Here is a 23,433-nt window from a genome sequence, read left to right as displayed (position 1 = left end):
CGTGTAATCCTGTTAAACTGCGAGAAGGGGATGTTGTTCTTCCACCGTTTCAGGTGGTTGCTTCTGTAGTGGACGTAGCTATTCATGTCCACCTCTTTGATGTAATTTTTTGTTATAATCTCTTTCCCCCGATGAGTGAGTACCAGATCCAGAAACTCTATCTGTTCCATGTTGTCCTTGGATGTGAATTTCAGATTCATGGTGTTCTCCGATATGTAGTTAAAAAAAGCCTTAAAAGAGGATTCATCACCGTCCCATATAATTAAAATATCATCTATGTATCTTTTATAAAATATGATATTTAATTTAAAAGGGTGGTTCATGTATATGTGTTCGTTCTCACAGAAGCCCATAAAAAGATTGGCTAAACTTGGTGCAAAAATAGTACCCATCGCTGTCCCACATGTCTGGAGGTAAAATTGGTCTAAAAATTTAAAATAGTTATGTTTAAATATAAAATCCATTAGTTCGCAGATAAAATTCTGGTGCTCCTCCGTGATGAGCTGGTCCTTATCCAAGAAAAACTTGCATGCCTGGATCCCCTGCTCGTGCTGGATGCACGTGTAGAGGGACTGTACATCTATCGTGACCCATCTATAGGTGTCTTTCCATTCTTGAAGTTCCATAAGGTTAAGAACCGAGGTGGTATCTTTGAGATAAGCGGGTAGATCCACAACATACTTTCTTAGAAAGATGTCCACATACTCAGACAGGTGGGATGTCAGGGAATCAATCCCTGCCACGATGGGCCTCCCTGGTGGATTGATCAGTGACTTGTGCACTTTAGGGAGGAAGTAAAAAATGGGGGTGACGGGGTTGGTATTCAGGAGGTACTGATATTCCTTCTTAGTTAGTGTTCCATTACGGAGGCCTTTTATATATATGTATGTAAAACAATCAGCGGCACTCACGGCTTCCGAATGGGAGAAATGAAGACACTCAGTCGTTGTGCGGTCAACGTTTCAATGTTATTCACATGTGAATAACATTGAAACGTTGACCGCACAACAACTGAGTGTCTTCATTTCCCCATTCGGGAGCCGTGAGTGCCGCTGATTGTTTTACATATTTATGGGCACCCTATTCGGGGTAGTTACTTGGATGGCACCGGCTTATTGACTTTACAGTTTTTCTGGACGGAGTGCTGCTGACCTGTATACCTGTATATATATATGATTTTCTTTTTTTTTTCTAGGTCCAAATTTTATGGCATTGCTTACGTATTTTCACGTATTTTTTATTATAAAATTCTAGTGACAAGGAATTTAAATAACTTTTCAAAGCTTAAAATTTAGATGAGCAATTCTGCTAAATCCCAATGGCTATAACCTTTAGAGGATGTACCTTAGAGTATCTTTCCCTTAAGAAAGCAACTGTCAGAAATTCATGATTATAACAGTTTGTAATAAAAGGAACCATCTACTGCTAGTAATTTATTTTATACTCACCTATTCCAGAGATGATCTGCATACAGTTTGTTTGTGTATTTGCTTTCAACGCAAGTGATACTGAAATACATTTTGAAAATCTTAGACGTATACTACAAACAAACAATCAAATATCATTTTAGATGCTTTACACTGAAAAGAGTGAAAAAATGGTTTTGTCTAATAAAACCATAGTAAAAGAATTTGTACTTGTTGGTTTATCTACTAACTGCAAACTATGGTTATTTCTTTTTCTCTTGTTTATGCTTGTGTACCTAACAATTATTTTAGGAAACATACTTATCATTGCTCTGGTCTGGACACAGCCCCAATTAAAAACTCCAATGTATTTCTTCCTGTGTAACTTATCTTTCCTAGAAATCTGGTTTACATCTGTCACCCTTCCAAAGATGCTAAGAGATCTTCTCCATATGAGTCGAAGGATTTCCATCAGAGGATGTATTGCCCAGTGTTACTTCTTTTTTGTGCTTGGAGCCATTGAAAACTATATCCTTGTGGTAATGGCATATGACAGGTATCTAGCCATCTGCAACCCTCTCAGATATTCATCCATTATGAGTCCTGTACTCTGCTGGCACTTAGTTCTTGCCTGTTGGTTCTGCAGTATACTAAGTTCATTATTACCTCTATATTGGGTAAGCCGTTTATCATTTTGTGGCCATGGTCATATTAATCACTTCTTCTGTGATGTCATTCCTTTGCTAAATGTTTCCTGCACAGATGCTTCTATCTTAAAAGCATATTTCTTTGTTTTTACTTGGATTATTATATTTGGCTGTTTGCTGTTTATTATTGTATCATACTGTCAGATCATTTTGACCATTTTCAGAATACCATCCAAATCAGGAAAGTCTAAAGCTTTTTCTACTTGTGTATCTCACCTCACAGTAGTAGTTATATATTATGGTTCTATTATACTGATATATGTGAGGTCACCTAATGAGCAGGCCTTTGAATATGACAAAAGTGTATCTGTGCTTTATGTTGCTGTAAATCCATTGCTCAACCCTATAATTTATTGTTTAAGAAATAAGGACGTAAGGACTGTATTAAACCTAATTATATCTCGTTTGTATGAAAAATAGTAATGGTGATGTCTTATCAAACATCAAGTAGTATGTGGATTGGAACATGACATCTAATAATTATAATATAAAAACAAATTGTCTCTTTCATTGAAGAAGTGATTTTATAAGATCCCTTCATGAGGTAAATTATTTATTGCTCCATTATAACTTTTTTAACTATACCATGACTAGCTGCAGGTATGGGGAATGTCATTATTGTTGGGGACTTTAATTACCCGGACATAAACTGGAACACAGAAACAGTAAATACAGCTAGGGGAAACAGATTCTTAAACATGCTAAAAGATCATTACTTGTCCAAGGTAATTGAGGAACCAACTAGGCAAAGGGCTATACTGGACCTAGTACTAACTAATAATGAGGAAATAATAACAAATACTCAAGTAGGGGAGACCCTAAGAAATAGTGATCACAATATGATTACATTCGATATCAGCTTCCAAAAACAACAATATAAGGGTTTAACTAAGACTTTTACCTTTAGGAAAGCTAATTTCATATTGCATTTTTTGTGAAAAAAATAATCAGTTAAGTGGTTAAACTGCATGTCCTGTTTAAACAACATAAGGGTGGGTGAGAGGGCCCAAGGACAATTCCATCTTGCACCTCTATTGCTTCTTTGCATTATGTACTCTTTGGGGCCTAGTTTTTAAAACTGCCATCCTGTCTGACACTGCAGCGCCACTCCTAGATGGGCCAGGTGTTTGTGCCGCCCACTTGTGTTGCTTAGCTTACTCATCCAGCTACCTCTGTGCAACTGTTTGGCCTAAAAACAATATTGTTAGGTGTGATGTGTTCAGAATAGACAGGAAATGAGTGGAAATGAATGTTATGGAGATTATTAATACTGTAGAAAAAAAAACACATTCTGTGATTTTAGCTGTTTTTATGTTTCCCCCCTCCCCCACAAAATAATCCAGATCCAAAATCAAAACCTGAAAGGCTGGTTTTGGCAAAACTAATCAGATCCAGAACACGAACAGAGATCCAGATCCAAAACCAAAACACAAAACCCGAAAAGTGTCCGGTGCACATCTCTAATAAATATAATATATATATATATATATATATATATATATATACAGTATGTATGATTTTCTTTTTTTTTTTCTAGGTCCAAATTTTATGGCATTGCTTACATATTTTCACATATTTTTTATTATAAAATTCTAGTGACAAGGAATTTAAATAACTTTTCAAAGCTTAAAATTTAGATGAGCAATTCTACTTAATCCCAATCGATATAACCTTTAGATGATGTACCTTAGAGTATCTTTCCCTTAAGAAAGCAACTGTCAGAAATTCATGATTATAACAGTTTGTAATAAAAGGAACCATCTACTGCTAGTAATTTATTTTATACTCACCTATTCCAGAGATGATCTGCATACAGTTTGTTTGTGTATTTGCTTTCAACGCAAGTGATACTGAAATACATTTTGAAAATCTTAGACGTATACTACAAACAAACAATCAAATATCATTTTAGATGCTTTACACTGAAAAGAGTGAAAAAATGGTTTTGTCTAATAAAACCATAGTAAAAGAATTTGTACTTGTTGGTTTATCTACTAACTGCAAACTATGGTTATTTCTTTTTCTCTTGTTTATGCTTGTGTACCTAACAATTATTTTAGGAAACATACTTATCATTGCTCTGGTCTGGACACAGCCCCAATTAAAAACTCCAATGTATTTCTTCCTGTGTAACTTATCTTTCCTAGAAATCTGGTTTACATCTGTCACCCTTCCAAAGATGCTAAGAGATCTTCTCCATATGAGTCGAAGGATTTCCATCAGAGGATGTATTGCCCAGTGTTACTTCTTTTTTGTGCTTGGAGCCATTGAAAACTATATCCTTGTGGTAATGGCATATGACAGGTATCTAGCCATCTGCAACCCTCTCAGATATTCATCCATTATGAGTCCTGTACTCTGCTGGCACTTAGTTCTTGCCTGTTGGTTCTGCAGTATACTAAGTTCATTATTACCTCTATATTGGGTAAGCCGTTTATCATTTTGTGGCCATGGTCATATTAATCACTTCTTCTGTGATGTCATTCCTTTGCTAAATGTTTCCTGCACAGATGCTTCTATCTTAAAAGCATATTTCTTTGTTTTTACTTGGATTATTATATTTGGCTGTTTGCTGTTTATTATTGTATCATACTGTCAGATCATTTTGACCATTTTCAGAATACCATCCAAATCAGGAAAGTCTAAAGCTTTTTCTACTTGTGTATCTCACCTCACAGTAGTAGTTATATATTATGGTTCTATTATACTGATATATGTGAGGTCACCTAATGAGCAGGCCTTTGAATATGACAAAAGTGTATCTGTGCTTTATGTTGCTGTAAATCCATTGCTCAACCCTATAATTTATTGTTTAAGAAATAAGGACGTAAGGACTGTATTAAACCTAATTATATCTCGTTTGTATGAAAAATAGTAATGGTGATATCTTATCAAACATCAAGTAGTATGTGGATTGGAACATGACATCTAATAATTATAATATAAAAACAAATTGTCTCTTTCATTGAAGAAGTGATTTTATAAGATCCCTTCATGAGGTAAATTATTTATTGCTCCATTATAACTTTTTTAACTATACCATGACTAGCTGCAGGTATGGGGAATGTCATTATTGTTGGGGACTTTAATTACCCGGACATAAACTGGAACACAGAAACAGTAAATACAGCTAGGGGAAACAGATTCTTAAACATGCTAAAAGATCATTACTTGTCCAAGGTAATTGAGGAACCAACTAGGCAAAGGGCTATACTGGACCTAGTACTAACTAATAATGAGGAAATAATAACAAATACTCAAGTAGGGGAGACCCTAAGAAATAGTGATCACAATATGATTACATTCGATATCAGCTTCCAAAAACAACAATATAAGGGTTTAACTAAGACTTTTACCTTTAGGAAAGCTAATTTCATATTGCATTTTTTGTGAAAAAAATAATCAGTTAAGTGGTTAAACTGCATGTCCTGTTTAAACAACATAAGGGTGGGTGAGAGGGCCCAAGGACAATTCCATCTTGCACCTCTATTGCTTCTTTGCATTATGTACTCTTTGGGGCCTAGTTTTTAAAACTGCCATCCTGTCTGACACTGCAGCGCCACTCCTAGATGGGCCAGGTGTTTGTGCCGCCCACTTGTGTTGCTTAGCTTACTCATCCAGCTACCTCTGTGCAACTGTTTGGCCTAAAAACAATATTGTTAGGTGTGATGTGTTCAGAATAGACAGGAAATGAGTGGAAATGAATGTTATGGAGATTATTAATACTGTAGAAAAAAAAACACATTCTGTGATTTTAGCTGTTTTTATGTTTCCCCCCTCCCCCACAAAATAATCCAGATCCAAAATCAAAACCTGAAAGGCTGGTTTTGGCAAAACTAATCAGATCCAGAACACGAACAGAGATCCAGATCCAAAACCAAAACACAAAACCCGAAAAGTGTCCGGTGCACATCTCTAATAAATATAATATATATATATATATATATATATATATATTTATATACAGTATGTATGATTTTCTTTTTTTTTTCCTAGGTCCAAATTTTATGGCATTGCTTACATATTTTCACATATTTTTTATTATAAAATTCTAGTGACAAGGAATTTAAATAACTTTTCAAAGCTTAAAATTTAGATGAGCAATTCTACTTAATCCCAATCGATATAACCTTTAGATGATGTACCTTAGAGTATCTTTCCCTTAAGAAAGCAACTGTCAGAAATTCATGATTATAACAGTTTGTAATAAAAGGAACCATCTACTGCTAGTAATTTATTTTATACTCACCTGTTCCAGAGATGATCTGCATACAGTTTGTTTGTGTATTTGCTTTCAACGCAAGTGATACTGAAATACATTTTGAAAATCTTAGACGTATACTACAAACAAACAATCAAATATCGTTTTTAGATGCTTTATACTGAAAAGAGTGAAAAAATGGTTTTGTCTAATAAAACCATAGTAAAAAAAATTGTACTTGTTGGTTTATCTACTAACTGCAAACTATGGTTATTTCTTTTTCTCTTGTTTATGCTTGTGTACCTAACAATTATTTTAGGAAACATACTTATCATTAATCTGGTCTGGACACAGCCCCAATTAAAAACACCAATGTATTTCTTCCTGTGTAACTTATCTTTCCTAGAAATCTGGTTTACATCTGTCACCCTTCCAAAGATGCTAAGAGATCTTCTCTATATGATTTGAAGGCTTTCCATCAGAGGATGTATTGCCCAGTGTTACTTCTTTTTTGTGCTTGGAGCCATTGAAAACTATATTATTGTGGTAATGGCATATGATAGGTATCTAGCCATCTGCAACCCCCTCAGATAGTCATCCATTATGAGTCCTGTACTCTGCTAGCACTTAGCTCTTGCCTGTTGGTTCTGCAGTATACTAAGTTCATTATTACCTCTATATTGGGTAAGCCGTTTATCATTTTGTGGCCATGGTCATATTAATCACTTCTTCTGTGATGTCATTCCTTTGCTAACTGTTTCCTGCACAGATGCTTCTATCTTAAAAGCATATTTCTTTGTTTTTACTTGGATTATTATATTTGGCTGTTTGCTGTTTATTATTGTATCATACTTTCAGACCATTTTGACCATTTTCAGAATACCGTCCACATCAGGAAAGTCTAAAGCTTTTTTTACTTGTGTATCTCACCTCACAGTAGTAGTTATATATTATGGTTCTATTATACTGATATATGTGAGGTCACCTAATGAGCAGGCCTTTGAATATGACAAAAGTGTATCTGTGCTTTATGTTGCTGTAAATCCATTGATCAACCCTATAATTTATTGTTTAAGAAATAAGGACGTAAGGACTGTATTAAACCTAATTATATCTCATTTGTATGAAAAATAGTAATGGTGATATCTTATCAAAAATCAAGTAATATGTGGATTGGAACATGACATATAATAATTATAATATAAAAACAAATTGTCTCTTTCATTGAAGAAGTGATTTTATAAGATCACTTCATGAGGTAAATTATTTATTGCTCCATGATTAATTTTTTATACATACCATGAATACCTGCAGGCATGGGGATGTCATTATTGTTGGGGACTTTAATTACCCGGACATAAACTGGAACACAGAAACAGTAAATACAGCTAGGGGTAACAGGTTCTTAAACATACTAAAAGATCATTACTTATCTTAGGTAATCGAGGAACCAACTAGGCAAAGGGCTATACTGGACCTAGTACTAACTAATAATGAGGAAATAATAACAAAATACTAAAGTAGGGGAGACCCTAGGAAATAGCGATCACATTATGATTACATTCAATATCAGCTTCCAAAAACAACAATATAAGGGTTTAACTAAGACTTTTAACTTTAGGAAAGCTAATTTTATACTGCTGAAACAAGCAATGAAGGACATCAGTTGGACATTGTATTTCATGGTAAGAATACTGCTGAAATGTGGGACATTTTTACAATTGCACTCAATAAGTACACTAATTTATATATTCCCAAAGTCAACAAAAACAGAAGTAGGAAATTCAAACCGATGTGGCTTAATAAGAAGGTCAAGGAACAAATGGATAAAAAAGGCGTGCTTTCATAGCATTTAAGTCTAATGGAACAGTGGAATCATTCAAGTTCTACAAGGAATGTAACCAAAAATGGAAAAAAGCAATCAGAGCAGCTAAAATAGAAAACGGAAAACAAATCGCAAAGGAGACTAAAACAAACCCCAAAAAGTTATTTAAGTATATAAATGGTAAAAAGTTAAAAAGGGAGAATATTGAGACTTTAAAGGGCGAGTTGGATGTCTTGATTAATGATGATAAGGAAAAAGCGGATCTATTTAATAAATTCTTTTCATCAGTATTCACGAAAGAGGACAGGTTGATGAGAGTAGAGCATAACATAAACTATAATAATGACCCGTTGCTTGGTACTTTGTTTAAACGAGGGAGTAGTCTGGGATAGACTAAGTAAAATTAAGATAAATAAATCTCCTGGGCCGGATGGACTCCACCACAGGGTTCTTATGGAACTCAACGTAGAGCTATAAAAACCTCTATATCTGATTTTCAGTGAGTCAATTAGATCAGGATAATACCAAAGGACTGGCGTATAGCAGAGGTAGTCCCATTATTTAAAAAGGGTAGTAAAATTCTCCCCGGGAACTATAGACTGGTAAGTTTGACATCTATAGTGGGGAAAATACTAGAAGGTATATTAAGGGTTAGCATACTAGAGTACTTGGATACCTCCAAGGTTATTACTAGGAATCAGCATGGATTTGTGAAGGACAGGTCATGTCAAACTAACTGAATATGCTTCTGCAAGAAAGTGAGCAATAATATTGATCAGGGTCAAGCAGTGGATGTGATCTTTTTGGACTTTGCTAAGGCCTTTGACAAAGTTCCACACAGGAGACTAATTCTCAAACTAAGAGAGGTTGGGGTAGAAAACACTATTTGTACTTGGGTGAGTAACTGGCTGTTTAATAGGGAACAGCGAGTGGGGATTAATGGGATGTACTCTGAATGTGCTTCAGTACTCAGTGGAATACCGCAGGGTTCAGTACTCGGGCCATAACATATTCATCAATTACCTAAGAGAGGGACTGGAAAGCACATTTGTTAATTTTCGCAGATGATACTAAACTATGTAGAATAATTAATTCAGACAAGGATGTTGAGTCTCTACAGAATGACTTATCTAGACTGTAGATCTGGGCAGATAAATGGAGAATGATGTTCAATATAGACAAATGTAAAGTTATGCACTTTGGGACTAAGAACAATCAGGCAGCCTATAAACTAAGTGGGGAAAATGTAGGGATAATGGTAGTTGAAAAATATTTGGGAGTTCTCATTGATAATAAACGTGGCAGCAGTACACAATGTCAAAATGCAGCAACAAAGGCTAATAAGGTGTTAGCATGCATAAAATGGGGTATGGAGACAAGGGATGAGAGTGTAATACTGCCACTGTACAAACCATTGGTGCGGCCACACCTGGAATATTGTGTACAATTTTGGGCACCGCACTATATAAAATATATCTTGGAACTCGAAAGGGTTCAGAGGCGAGCCACTAAACTGGTTAAGGGGTTATAGGCACTTGATTATGAGGAAAGACTTAAAAGGTTAGATATGTTCACACTGGAAAAGAAGCAACTAAGAGGGAACATTATTAATATTTATAAATACATTAAGGGACAATACAAGGATTTATCACATTATATATTTACCAAGAAGACACTACATAGGACACGAGGACACCCATGAGGTTAGAAGAAAAAAAATTCCATACTCAACGGAGAAAAGGGTTCTTCACAGTAAGAGCAGTAAGGATTTGGAATTCTCTGCCAGAGACAGTAGTAATGGTGGACTCAATCAATAAGTTTAAAAATGGATTAGATACATTCTTAGTGGAAAAAAATATCCAGGGACACATCATTTATTTAACAAAAAATACTTTTTTATTTTTTTATTTATAATATAGGTTGAACTCGATGGACAATTGTCTTTTTTCAACCTCAACAACTATGTAACTATTGGGCAGATTTATTAAGCCTTGTGAAGTGATAAAGTGGAAGGTGATAAATGACCAGCCAATCAGCTCCTAACTGGCATGTCACAGGCTGGGTTTGAAAAATGACAGTTAGGAGGTGATTGGCTGGTCATTTATCACCTTCCACTTTATCACTTCACCAGGATTAATAAATCTGCCCCTATGTAACTATGTATATGACTATAAGATAGAGGTCTTTGAGTTTTTTCATGTACATTTTGCCAGTGCAGCCCAGGGAAATTTACTGTGAGCAGTGGGCACAGATGCTGTGCCAGAGATCTAGTTTAATTGGAAACAATACCATAGTCATTTGGTTATTTACAGTATATCTCTTCTATATATGATACAGCAAATTGTTTTATGGATGAAATATTTGGGGTGAACTAGAGATGAGCGGGTTCGGTTCTCAGAGATCCTATCCCCCCGAACTTCATACTCCGAGCCGGGATCCGAGTCTGACTCAGGACTTCCCGCCAGACTCGGAAACCAGAAAGAGGCAAAACGTCATCGGACTCTTGCGGGTTTTGGATTCCATATAAACAGCTGCACGTTTCCGCCATTTTCACACCGGACTTGGAAAATGAGGGAGACAGACCTATGTCTCTCTCTGTGGGTGGTGGTGTTGGGTGGGGTTAGTGTGTGCTCTGTAGTGGCGCTGCTGCAGTCACTGTGGTGTACCTGTACTGTGTTAGGGATGCTGTCCTGGCTGTCACTGGTGTTTCATGTGTTGCAGATGTACATGGGTGTTGCTGTCCTGGCTGTCACTGTGGTGTACAGGGTATATGGGCACTGTCCTCCTGTATGCTGTAAAATATAGGGGTGCTGCCCTTGTATGTTGTAAAAATTCAGAGCTGCAGTTGTTAAAAATTAAAAGCACACTGCTCTTGTATGCTGTAAAATATAGGGGTGTTGCTGTTCAAATAACATTACACTGACCCTGTATGTGGTAAAAATTCAGGGGTGCAGTTGCTAAAAATTAAAAGCACACTGCTGTATGCTGTATAATATAGGGGTGCTGCTGGCCCTGAATGTTGTAAAAATTCAGGGGTGCAGTTAAAAATTAAAGCACACTGCTCTTGTATGCTATAAAATATAGGGGTGTTGCTGTTCAAATAACATTACACTGACCTTGTATGCTATAAAAATTCAGGGGGGCAGTTGTTAAAAATGAAAAGCACACTGCTCCTGTTTGCTGTAGAATATAGGGGTGTTGCTGTTCAAATAAAGTTACACTGACCCTTAATGTTGTAAAAATTCAGTGGTGCAGTTAAAACTTAAAAGCACTCTGCTGTATGCTGTAAAATATAGGGGTGTTGCTGTTCACATAACATTACACTGGCCCTGGGGGCGTGGATTGATGAGCAAACGGAGCGGACTTGCCAAAGTGGAGCTCCGTGATAAAGCTCTATAAAGACCCTATTTTGACCCGGGCACATCACTCAGACAGCCCATTACCTAACCCCCGCCACCCGGGGAGTGTGTGTGTAGAGTCCCGGAGCCGGGGGGAGCCTCCTGCTTCCCTGCGGGTTGGGGCCTATGCACTTGTTGGAGACCGGGGGCTCGATTTGTACAGTGCTCGGGACCCACTAGAAGCATACCGGTGAATAATCTCCCCACTACCCAGCACGGGTGGATGTCCTCCCTGGCTGCATCTCCCACATGCTGTGCTGGCTGGACCACAGGACCTGTTCACGTAGCTTCAGTGCCGCGCCATAGGTGATGGCGGCCGTATCGGATCCTGATCAGTGCCGCTTCCATCTCCCTCCGACTGTGTATGCCGCGGTCCATACCTCCGGCTCACTCGTGCCCTCCTTAGGCGGTGTCCCAGCGGTGAGTGCAATACATGCGACGGACATCCTTCCGGCGGCTGTGCTGGGTGCCTAACTGAGATCGCTCTCTGCAGCAGGGAGAGGGGGGGCCCAGCAGCCTGGCTGATACCCTTAGCTGCATAACGCTGGGTGGTCGGGTCACATCCTGGGAGCGGAGATTACTCCTCTGACTAGTTGCCATTCTTCCCAGGCAGATTCCAACACCCGGAACTTCCTGTGGCCCTGCTCTTCCCCAACCCCTTGACTGCCTCTGCTGGTAATGCATGGATGCCTGGCTCCAGCTCCATATGGCAGCAATCTCTCTCTCTCTGCCACACCTGTGTCCAGACTCGATTCTTGTTGGGGAGCACTCAGCAGTGCATCTGCCCCCCGACCACCATCTTTATATAGCCACCTTATGAACGGCACTGCTGCTGTCCCTTGAATGTTGTTAGCTGCCCCTGGAGCAGATCACTTTCTATTTATCACAATGTGGAAGATTCTAGGCCTACCCTTTGAAAACTGACACACAGTAGTGTGTGGTGTGGTGCCAATGGAGAAGGCAGTGATGCCTCCCCTCCGGTGGTTGGTGAATTCTGCAATTGGGACACTCGCATTTTTCTGCTCCCTAGCATTGAGCGCTCCCAGCGGTCGCCATATTTGTATTTAAATTTATACTTGTAGCCGCGCATTTGGGTCTCTTTTGCTCTTTGACCAGCAACTCTCCTGCAAATTGCATCACTAATATACCTATCACACTGGAGAGGCCCTCACTAAGCTCTTTCGGTCTGTGATTTCCTTCTCTTTCATGATGTCATAAAGATTTTAATACAAGGCCCTTACATTTCTATTTGCAACATGCAGATCCCTACCTAAGTTCCTGAGGTCTTGCCATTTCTATACTATGCCCTGTAAAGTGAAAAAGGTCTCCGTCGCAACGACTCCTGCCATGTTTACCCGCAAGACCAAACGTTCCTCACAGATGGCCGATAGGAGTAGTCCATCCTCTCCTGAATATTCTCCAGATCTATCGACGGATCCACATATTCAAACCATGCTTTCCACTCTTGTGGAGTGGATCAAAATGGCGTTCCAACAAGAACTTAAAAAGGCGGTGGATGACTTCAAGGTGGAACTAACCTCTCTCGGGTCACGGACCGATGCCTTGGAGACTACAACCGACGACCTGTGCAGATATCAAGGAGTGGTGGATAAAGAACTCTCTCTTCTGCGCTCAGAAATCAACTATCTCAAAGAAAAACAGAAAGATATCAAAAATAAATCCAGGAGGAATAACTTGCAAATCCCGAATGTTCCAGAAACAATCTCTCCATCGGCCCTCGCATCTTTCCTCCAAGATCTGTTCAAACACATTGCTCCTGATCTGCCGGACAACGAACTTCTTCTGGACAGAGCGAACCGCACTCTAAGGGCGAAACCTACATCTGCCCAACAACCGAGGGATATCATTACGAGACTGCACTACTATCGCACCATGGAGAAATTGATGGGGGCTATCAGATACACTCCTGCCTCAAGGGCATGACTATTCAAATATTACGGGACCTTGCTCCTTTAACCATACAAAAAAGAATGGAATTACAGCTGGTAACGAGACTACTCTGTCAGAATAATATCAAGTACCGATGGAACTTTCCTTTTCAGCTTCAGGTCCTGGCAGACACTACTACTCATATGGCTAAAACCCTGGAACAAGGGCAGAAGCTGTTGTTGGACTTAAACATTCTTCCAGATCCCACCATGTCTGCCTCATCGCAAGGGTCACCCAAACCTCAGTGTAGCCATCCTCCACAACATCAATGGTCCACGGTTCATCGAGGTAGACTGGATGATGCTAATCCCCCTTGAGCGAACAAATTGGTATTGCCTGGGAAAATACTTGTTCTCTATAATTGACTTTCCCTCCATGATAGCGGGGACTGTTTAATTCTGTTGTTTTCTCAATGCTAGTGTTAAGGGCTAGTTCCCGATCTGCAGTTTTTTATGCAAATCGTTACTTTTATGCGTTACTTCTTTTAGAATTGTAGTGGTGATTTGAGGGTCTTGTACATAGGTTTATATTCTTTGACGTAAACCGCCCCTTACCCTGATATATGTTTGTAATGTTTCTAATGTTTGTTCTAGTTTTTTTTCTACAGGGTTTTTGCCTATTTATGCCACGTTTTGTTTTTCTTCTTCTTTTTCTCCTCTTTTTTCTCTCTCTTTCTGACCCTCCCATCCTGCATCCTTCTCCCTGAATCCGACGGGCCTCCCCCTATTGGACTTAAACTGATATCTGAGTCTTATCTATGTGTTCTACACTCTAAGTATCATGGGGTTTAAAATTCTCTCCATTAATGTTAATGGTCTGAACTCACCTAAGCGTCGTACCCTAGTGCTAGGGGACATGTAGGCGTGAGAAAGCAGACATTGTATTGTTGCAAGAGACACACCTTACGGGTGAACATTCTCAACTCCGAGGTAAGCATTTCCCTCACAATTTTTTCACCTCCGCTCCATGTAAAAAGAAGGGTGTAGCGATTCTAATAGCTAACAATGTTCCATTTGTTCTTTCTAAAAGTGTGTCTAATTCAGATGGCAGGTACTTTATATTGGTGGGTTCCATAGGCGCAGAACAAATCATTTTAGTTAGTGTTTATGCTCCCAACACGGGTCAGAGCCATTTTTTTCTAAATTATTTAAACGGATAGAAAAATGCATGCTAGGTGAGTTGATAATAGGTGGAGACTGTAATGCTGTGTTGGATCCCTCTTTGGACAAATCTGCCACACGGTCCCTAAAACACTCACCCGAAGTCATTCGCACCTCATTTAATCTTTGTAACGAGCTAACGAAGCTAGAGGTTTTGGATACATGGTGCCTTAAAAACTCGATGGCCAGAGATTATACTCATTTTTCTGGTCCTCATCAAACCTATTCACACATTGACATGATCTTTGTATGCAGACCACTTGCCACTCGAGTAGAGGTGGCAGGTATAACACCTTTCTCTTGGACAGATCATGCGGGGCCTTATGTTCTCCTGGATACCTTTTTATCCCAACCCAGATCCCGCGTGTGGCATCTGGATGATAATATGTTGCTGGACCCTTCATTTTTTGAGAATGATAAGTCTGCCATATCAGAGTTCTTTGATTTCAATTTAACGGAGGGGGTGTCGAGGGGGATTATCTGGGAAGTGCACAAAGCTACACTCAGGGGTAAATTTATTAGTAGGGCTGCATTTCAGAGGAGGCAAGCCCAACGAGAAATTTCCCAACTTGAAACTGAAATTTCCTCTCTTCTTGCTCAACATAAGCAGAACCCCATGGCACCCCTACTGATTCAGATCAATTCTCTGAGGGGCAGACTTAATACTATTCTCTCTCACAAATCTGCCTATATCCTGAAACGGCTCCAACAAAAATATTATGATAAAGCAGATAAGGCTGACTCAGTCTTAGCTAGTAAACTCAGACAAAAGAGGGCTTCTGGTTTGATTACTAGAATCTGGGACCACGGTTCCGGAACGACTACTTATGACCCCATACGCATAGTTTTAAGCTTTCAATCATATTATGAGAAGTTATATAATTTATCTAACTCCTCCCCACCTCAGGATCTCTCTTTGATTCCCCCCCTGTCCACCTTTTTCTCCAACAAATTACTCCCCCATCTAAATGATCAACAGGTGTTAGACCTGAATGCGAAAATATCGGAGGAGATTCTATCTGCCATTAAGGGGCTTAAATCTTCCGCTGCTCCAGGCCCAGATGGGTTCAGATCTTAATATTATTAGAAATTTGCACCCGTTCAAAAAATTTTTTAACGACCTTCTAGATGGTGCTTCGTTAGACCCTTTGACCTCCTTGGCCAGCATAGTTGTTATCCCTAAGCTGGGCAGAGATCCAGAATTAGTCTCTAATTATAGGCCTATCTCTTTACTAAACGTGGATATGAAACTCTATGCTAAAGTACTGACAAATGGACAAGGTCCTTTACTTTCCTTCCTGGTACACCCGGACCAGGTTGGTTTTATATCCGGTCGACAAACGTGTCATAATACCTGACGTACAGTTGATATCGTTCATGCAATCCACAAGCAAAAACTTCCAGCGCTGATCTTTGGATTTGATGCTGAAAAAGCTTTTGACTGGATTCAATGGCCCTATAGGGATTGGAGATCAGTTCCTTCAGGGTGTTCGAGCTTTATATGATAAACCTAGTGCAGCAGTGCTGGCCAATGGGGTTGCATCCTTTCCCTTTCTGATATCTAATGGGACCCGGCAGGGATGCCCTTTATCCCCTCTTATATTTGCCCTTTCTATTGAACCTCTAGCAGCACGTATTGGAGCTAACCCAAATATTAAAGGTATTGGAATAGGGCCTAAAGAATATAAGATTGCTCTCTACGCAGACGACGTCCTACTTACAATTTCTGACCCACTTTATTCTCTGCCCCATCTCTTTCAGGAAAATAATACTTATGGAGCCCTCTCGGGTTATAATCTGAGGTTCTTTATTTCTATGTTCCTCAAGCGACCAAGGACTCTTTAGAACGATCTTTAAATTTTCATTGGAATAGCCGACATCTTTCCTATCTAGGGATAGCCATCACCAAGACGTATTCGCAGCTATATCAAGCTAACTATCCAAAACTACTAGCTCAACACCAGAAGGATCTTGAGGAATGGGGAAGATACCACATTTCTTGGATAGGACGAATTAATACTGTTAAAATGAACCTATTACCAAGACTACTCTATTTCAAACATTGCCATTTCGAGTTTACCCCTGTATCTTTAAGGGACTCCAACACAGCATAATGTCATTCATATGGTCAAAAAAGAAACCCAGAGTAAAACGGTCAGTGATCCAAAGGCGTACTTCCGAGGGTGGACTCGGGGTCCCTAACATAAAATCTTCTTACCTAGCAGCCAGACTTTCCCAGTGCATTCTCTGAAATAGACCAGCATCTGAAAGAATTTGGGTTGAAATAGAAACAAATTACCTTAATCTCCATACTATATCCTCTCTTTTGTGGATACCCAGAAAGTCGTGTCCTAAAACAATTCTCCGTCATCCTGTAGTCTCACATACATTAGATGTGTGGGACATGGCAAACAAGAAGTTTGACCTAGCCCTGGCCCCCAGTCCTCTGATTCCATTGTTTGACTATCCTGGTTTCCGGCCAGGGTGCTGTGCTCCGTTCTTCAATTGCTGGTCGAATGGCGGAATCAGACTACTTAACGACATTACTAAAGATTCTTTTTCCCCACATTTGCGGACCTGCAAATTAAACATTCTATCCTGCATAAATCTTTTTATCAATATTTACAAATTAGACATTTTCACTCTGCGGTTTCTTCTCAATTATGTGCTAGACCTCTTTCCTCGGTGGAACACTTAGCATTTTTTAAAGCTACTAAAGGACTTATATCTACCCTATCCTCTTTACTATCCCCCTTAACTACAGGGGCTAAAGATTCTCATGAACAAGCATGGGAATCTGATCTAGGGGAAATGCTAGAGGCAGACGAATGGTCCTCAATTTATTATAGGGTGGCCTCTAGTTCTATGTGTGTGAGATTGAAGGAGAACACCTATAAACTTTTCTATAGATGGTATTACGTCCCAACTAGACTTAATAAAATGAATCCTGAGATTTCCCCACTGTGCTGGAGATGTAAAAATATGGACTGCACATTCCTTTATATATGGTGGACATGCCCAATTCTTGCTCCCTTGTGGAGGGAGGTGGCAACATTGGCCTCTGCAATCCTATCTGTTCCAATTCCTTTTAAGGCTGGCTGTTTCCTCCTGTCAATGGACATCCCCGAGATTACATGCCACCAGCACAAATTATTCACTCACATGGTCCTTGCAACCAGATTTTGTATAGCAGTGCAGTGGCAGTCCATGGGGGTCCCCAAGATAGATGAGATAATAGCTCAAATCTGGCATATTTACTCAATGGAACATATTACAAGTATCCTGAAGAACTTTTCAGCTTCATTTATAAAGGTTTGGAACCCATGGTCCTTATTTTTTAACTCCCCTCTCGCCTTTACTTAAAGTGATGGCATACTATTTAGAATATATTAGACCAGTTTAATGTATCCAATTCACTGAACTAATCGGTTGGAACTTTGGATGACATGTCGGATCGTTCCCTCCCATACCATTACCTCCCCTACTCTTTACCTTCTCCTCTCTTTGCTTTTTCTTTTTTCTTTCCTGTCTTCTTTTTCTTACTGTCATTGTCACCTTGCGTTTTAGTTTCTCTAGTGACTCCTTTTCTTTAACTGTTTTTTATAATATTAAAACAAAATGTGATAGTGATATTAATAAGTATTACCTACAAATCTTTAATTGGATCTGATATACTTTGAGTTTTGTGCCCAATTGGCTTACTAGATTATTCCATTTAGTCTTTGCCGTAAGCTGTTTGTTCACATTTTCAATGGCCTCTGTGTAGGTCATATGTGTTTTTCAGTTCTGCACATGTCCTCTCATGAATAAAACTTATATTTAAAAAAAAAAAACATTACACTGGTCCTGTATGTTGTAAAAATTTAGGGGTGCAGTGAAAATCAATGTACACTGGCCCTGTCTTGTATGCTGTAATTATTCTAGGGTGCAGTGAAACTCAATGTACACTGGCTCTGTCTTGTATGCTGTAATTATTCTAGGGTGCAGTGAAAATCAATGTACAGTACACTGGCCCTGTCTTGTATGCTGTAAAATTACAGGGGTGTTGTGGATATATAGGGGTGCTGGCATTGTCTGCAGTTGCAATGTCTAGGCCTGACCTTCACAACACTGCTGGTAGGAGCACCACCAGTCCAGTTGCTGATATTGAGATTAGGGATGTCACTGTAGAAGTACACCATGATGAGGAGGATATGGGTGTTGCTGGTGTGGCAGAGGAAGTTGATGATGAAGATTCTGATGGTGATGATGTTCGTTTGAATAAGGCACCAGTGGAGACAGTTGGCCATGGGATGTGTGTACTGTGCTAGATGCATTATGTTTTTGGTTATTACACTTTTATGATTCTGTTGTATTACCATGGCTTCCATGGCAACCGCCAACTGTATGATGTCACTTCCGGGTTCACAGTGGTTACATGACTGGAAGTGCCCTGCACAGGGAGTCTGGCATGCAGAGGTCATGGTAGAAACTCTGGAAGGGTAACAAGGATGGGGGGTAAGTTACACTTATGTTTGTTACTATAGATATGTGAATAAAAAAAATTATTGCGCTTGATGTACTGACATTATTAATTCAATTTACCCTTGGTTCATAAAATTGTGTTTGAATTCATGAATTAAAAAATGAGAAACTTGCTTAGAATAACAATAATTTACTGTGATTCAATTAAAATAATACACTTTATAGTAACAACAATTACTTTCACATATATTACTGTAACCCAGTTAAGTATTTATTGTTGTTATTAGTATACAGCGTGTATATATATATATATATATAAACAATGTATAAATAATTGTATATAGTAGCTTTATTGTCACTGCTATAAATCAGAAGAGGAGCGAGTAAAGATAAATTAACCAACCACGATGGATGGCTAAGAGAAATTTCTGGATCTGGAGCCCACGCGGAAGAGAAGGGAGCCACGGGCCGGGTAAGGAGAGCTGGTGAGCGAGGACAAGAGAAAAAAAAGGGGATTCACGAGCTGCAGGGGGAGAAGCTATAAGAGGCACCCACAGGCGGCGGTTAAAGTAGAGCCGTTGGACGCGAGTGGAGGGCAGGATCGAGAGAGCAGGGAGGAGCCGAAGTCCGTCACCGCTCAGCTGGCGGCATCCTGAGGGCTGTGAGGAAAGAGACAGCCCGTTAGAGACAGGGACGGAGATCGATCATCCCTCCTCTACGCAGCTACGCCAGAGCCGCCGGGGAGAGCAGAGATAGACGGAGCTGATCACAGTGCGGCACCGCTAAAACTGCCGGAGAGAGGGAGAGAGCTGCGGTGCTGGAGACTGGGAGGAGACGAGCAGTCACAGCGCTAAGGACGGAAAGAGGAGGACGGTATCGATGTGCTGGGGAATGAACAGTGACCCCGGGATACTGTGGTGCTGACAACGCGGCGTCTTGACGGTGCGGTAAGAGAAATAAATATTTACCGCTATAGAGAGGTGCCCAGTAATTACCACTATAAAGAGGCGTCCATATATCAAAGAAAAACCGGCTGGGGACATAGACTTTTAAAGGAGAGCTGCTATACTGCTCCAGAGGGACAAGTAGTTGTCTAACATATTATCAAAGGAGCAACTAACCTAGTAAATCCACTTATATACCTGTTAGACATCAGAGAGACAGAATGACGCATCATAATATTCCCCTCCTCCCACGTTGATGAGATCAAGAGTTGATAACTGAAAAGGAGGAGTGTCCCACAAACTGTTGCTGGAGGGTCGGGGGAGCATAGGGAGAGTATAGTATTCATCCAGTGTTAAGGAAAAAAAACACCCTAAAGCACACTCTACGCAGACTTTTGATAATATCAATATGCTACAATAAAGAAAGATATTAAGCGGCAACCTTTAAAAGATCCCTTGACTTATAAATAATCATATAAAGTTCGCTCCGCATTTAAAGGCATTTGAAGGGACTTGAGGAAGTGCTATTGGAAAGGAGAAATTATAAGAATTAATTGCTTTGCTATTTTTACTAAAGAACCTTATATTATTCAAGGACTCAGTCACTTCAGTCAAGTCAGCATAAGGAAGAACTATTAGACTCATAAAATAGACTATGGATAAATTTACATTATCTTCAGTCCAATTAAGTTCTACATGAACAAGGGGAAGATAAAGATATCCCTTGAAGTGTCAAATAAAGACCAGTTCCGAATTACAAAGAGGAGGGCTGATACTCCATTGTCCTATTTGTCCCACTGGTGGCTCAAAATCTTTAGTATATCTTACTACTATTAATACACTGATGCTGAAGTAGAGAAGAGCGACAAGTTTACCCTAAATTGCCCGGAAGGCTCCAGAAATAGTAATAGTGTAATTACAGTATAGTGATAACCGGGACTTTGTGTCACTCTCACTACACCCACCAAGAGGGAGTATTAATATTCCTGTTGAACTAAAATTGTATTGCATATGTATGAATCGAAAGTGCACTAATATATGTGGTATAGTATAATAAGAGTACCCGGGTCACTCTGGCACCTAGGGTGCCCTTTTTAGGAAGATTGTTTTTTGTATATTGCATGCAAGATATTGGTAAAGTAATGTTAAATATAGTAAATTATTTGATGCAACTGTTATGTTAACAATACATTAAAGTATTCTTTGTATTATACTTACCGTCTTTTGGGTCCTAATAAAGATAACAGTCCGGAAACTCTGGAAAACAGAAGAGACAGGTAATTAATTGCATATGTTTGTACATTTTATAATATCATAAAAGCGACAACACCAACTATATACAAGGTTTAGGCTTACTCAAGCGAGCCTTACCAAATACATACACACTAACTAATGACGAGAAGCTTGAGTGGAGGCACAGCTGTAGTATAATTACCCTTTGACATTTTAGGTGATCGAATCCAACAATCCGTCTGAAAGAAGGGTTACATTTGGAGGCACTGCTGAGATCCTGAGAGATCTCACTACTCGGGAAATAACAATGGAGAGATTTACTGGAGATGATATAAGCGCTTGGTGCTGTAGGAAAGGGAAAGATCCCAAGAAATGCTTGAGTGTAGGAGGAGATTTTACCGAATTCTCCGATGAAGAGATAATAGAAAAATTGGCAAGATTGTATGGTATAATTAAACCCCGGATAGTAGACAAGTGGATAGGAGCACTAGGGAGGATAGCAGCGGTATTAATAGAGACGGACAGAGAACTGGATGTTGAAGTGATACCTTTAGTGGTAGTGGCAAACAAAGAGATTGGAAGGAGGTGGAGTATTATGTGGCCCAATATCCAGGGTAAAGAAATGATTAGTGCACCTATAACAGTTTCTCCTCCCTGCAACCCCAATAGGGGCGAAGAGAGTGGTGAAGGAGGAGATATGGATACTCACAACATCAGTGCCAATGCAAGCAGCAATCAATTTGAAGCTGTCATGGACAGAGTGGTCACCCAACTAGAGAGGTGGCATTACGAAGGGAGTTACCGACGGTTACGGATATTCTCTGGAATCACTCCCGTACCATTGGGAGAGGAGACGTATGAGGCTTGGAAAGAAGCCGCGGTGCAACAAACCGAAGAATGGCAGTGTCCAGACCGCACTAAAAGACAAAGAGTAGTAGAAAGCCTGAGAGGGCCAGCTATGGGGATCATTCAGGCAGCCAGGCGCAGTAATCCCAATGCTAACTTGGAGACCTACTTTGAATCATTAGACTATGCTTACGGAACGCTTGAAGATGTAGGAGAGCTTACTTCTAGGTTACATCATACCCTTCAAGAATCCGGAGAAAAGTTAAGCACATTTCTAATCAGATTAGATAAACTGCTATATAAGATAGTAGATAAGGGAGGTATAGCTAAGGAAGACGTTGATAAAAACCTGATGAAACAATTACTGCGAGGCGCTTCCACTATGGATCTGGTTGCCCAGAAATTGAGATGTTCAGGGGCAAGAGAGCCTCCTCCCACCTTTAATGATTTATTGAAAGAAATAAAGCTGGATGAGGTATTGATAGATATGAGAGAGAAAGTTGTGAAAAAAGTCAAAGTGGTTCAGCCGGTAGTTGAAAGTAGCACCTTTGAAGATAAGATACTGAAGATGATGGATGAACAAAATAAAAAAAAGAACAATTTATCGCAGCACAAAACGCCTGTACTGATGTTTCCCCGCCAAGGTCTAGCGATAACACTCCAGTGAGAGGATTAGGTCGAGGGAACAGTAACTGGAACAGTAACTATGGACGAGGATGCTTTAGATGTGGGAGGACTGGACATCGGGCTTTCGAATGTAACGCAACTAGGAACACGAGCCGGAATAACCCCAGGATCCAGAGTAACAGTCAAGACAGAGAAAGTACAGGGCCGGGAAACGGTCAAGGGCGGTCTGTGGACCCCGCACAGGCCCCCTAGAAGTCGGTTATTGTGCCATGGGGAATTCTTGGTGGAGTGGGAAACTACCTGAGGGATTGATAGGACCTGCCCCGTTATTAACAGCAAATATAAATGGGTGTCCCTGTAAAATATTAGTAGACAGCGGTTCTCAAGTATCTATTATATTCGAGAATTGGTACAATAAAAACATCTCTAATGTACCCATCCAACCGTTAAGCGGTCTAGTGATATGGGGTTTAAGTGTGGAAAAATACCCATACTTAGGGTACGTACAAGTTACCCTTGAAGTTGATAAACATGCCCATAACGGAGCAAGAATGCAAGTGCCTCTCCTTGCTTTAGTGTGTCCTGAGATCCCCGAAGGAAGAGATGAGCCCCCTGTGATAATTGGGACAAACACCAGAATTTATCATATTCTCACGGAATGGCACAAGGAAG

The 23,433-nt window shown here is 39.7% G+C and overlaps 3 protein-coding genes across 3 annotated transcripts; all 3 read left to right on the top strand.

Moving 5' to 3' along the window:
- The first annotated feature begins 1,597 nt into the window (after positions 1–1,597).
- On the top strand, positions 1,598–2,533 carry LOC134952709 (olfactory receptor 6F1-like). The gene has a single exon (XM_063938666.1). The coding sequence runs from the start codon at positions 1,598–1,600 to the stop codon at positions 2,531–2,533; it is 936 nt and encodes a 311-aa protein (XP_063794736.1).
- A 1,519-nt stretch (positions 2,534–4,052) lies between these two features.
- On the top strand, positions 4,053–4,988 carry LOC134952377 (olfactory receptor 6F1-like). Its single transcript, XM_063938665.1, has one exon. It carries the CDS (start codon positions 4,053–4,055, stop codon positions 4,986–4,988), a length of 936 nt encoding a protein of 311 aa, XP_063794735.1.
- Positions 4,989–21,595: 16,607 nt separating this feature from the next.
- LOC134951768 (paraneoplastic antigen Ma1-like) lies at positions 21,596–22,801 on the top strand. Its single transcript, XM_063938661.1, has one exon. The coding sequence runs from the start codon at positions 21,596–21,598 to the stop codon at positions 22,799–22,801; it is 1,206 nt and encodes a 401-aa protein (XP_063794731.1).
- The last annotated feature ends 632 nt before the right edge of the window (positions 22,802–23,433 follow it).

Source organism: Pseudophryne corroboree, chromosome 1 (assembly GCF_028390025.1).
Source record: "Pseudophryne corroboree isolate aPseCor3 chromosome 1, aPseCor3.hap2, whole genome shotgun sequence".
In the NCBI taxonomy this organism is placed as follows: Eukaryota; Metazoa; Chordata; class Amphibia; order Anura; family Myobatrachidae; genus Pseudophryne; species Pseudophryne corroboree.
Note: the sequence above shows the minus strand (reverse complement) of the source record. Positions and strands in the feature narration are given on the sequence as shown.

Bases quoted from the DNA above. Each gene is read 5' to 3' on its own strand.
- LOC134951768 (XM_063938661.1), top strand. From the start codon at position 21,596: ATGGAGAGATTTACTGGAGATGATATAAGCGCTTGGTGCTGTAGGAAA.
- LOC134952709 (XM_063938666.1), top strand. From the start codon at position 1,598: ATGGTTTTGTCTAATAAAACCATAGTAAAAGAATTTGTACTTGTTGGT.
- LOC134952377 (XM_063938665.1), top strand. From the start codon at position 4,053: ATGGTTTTGTCTAATAAAACCATAGTAAAAGAATTTGTACTTGTTGGT.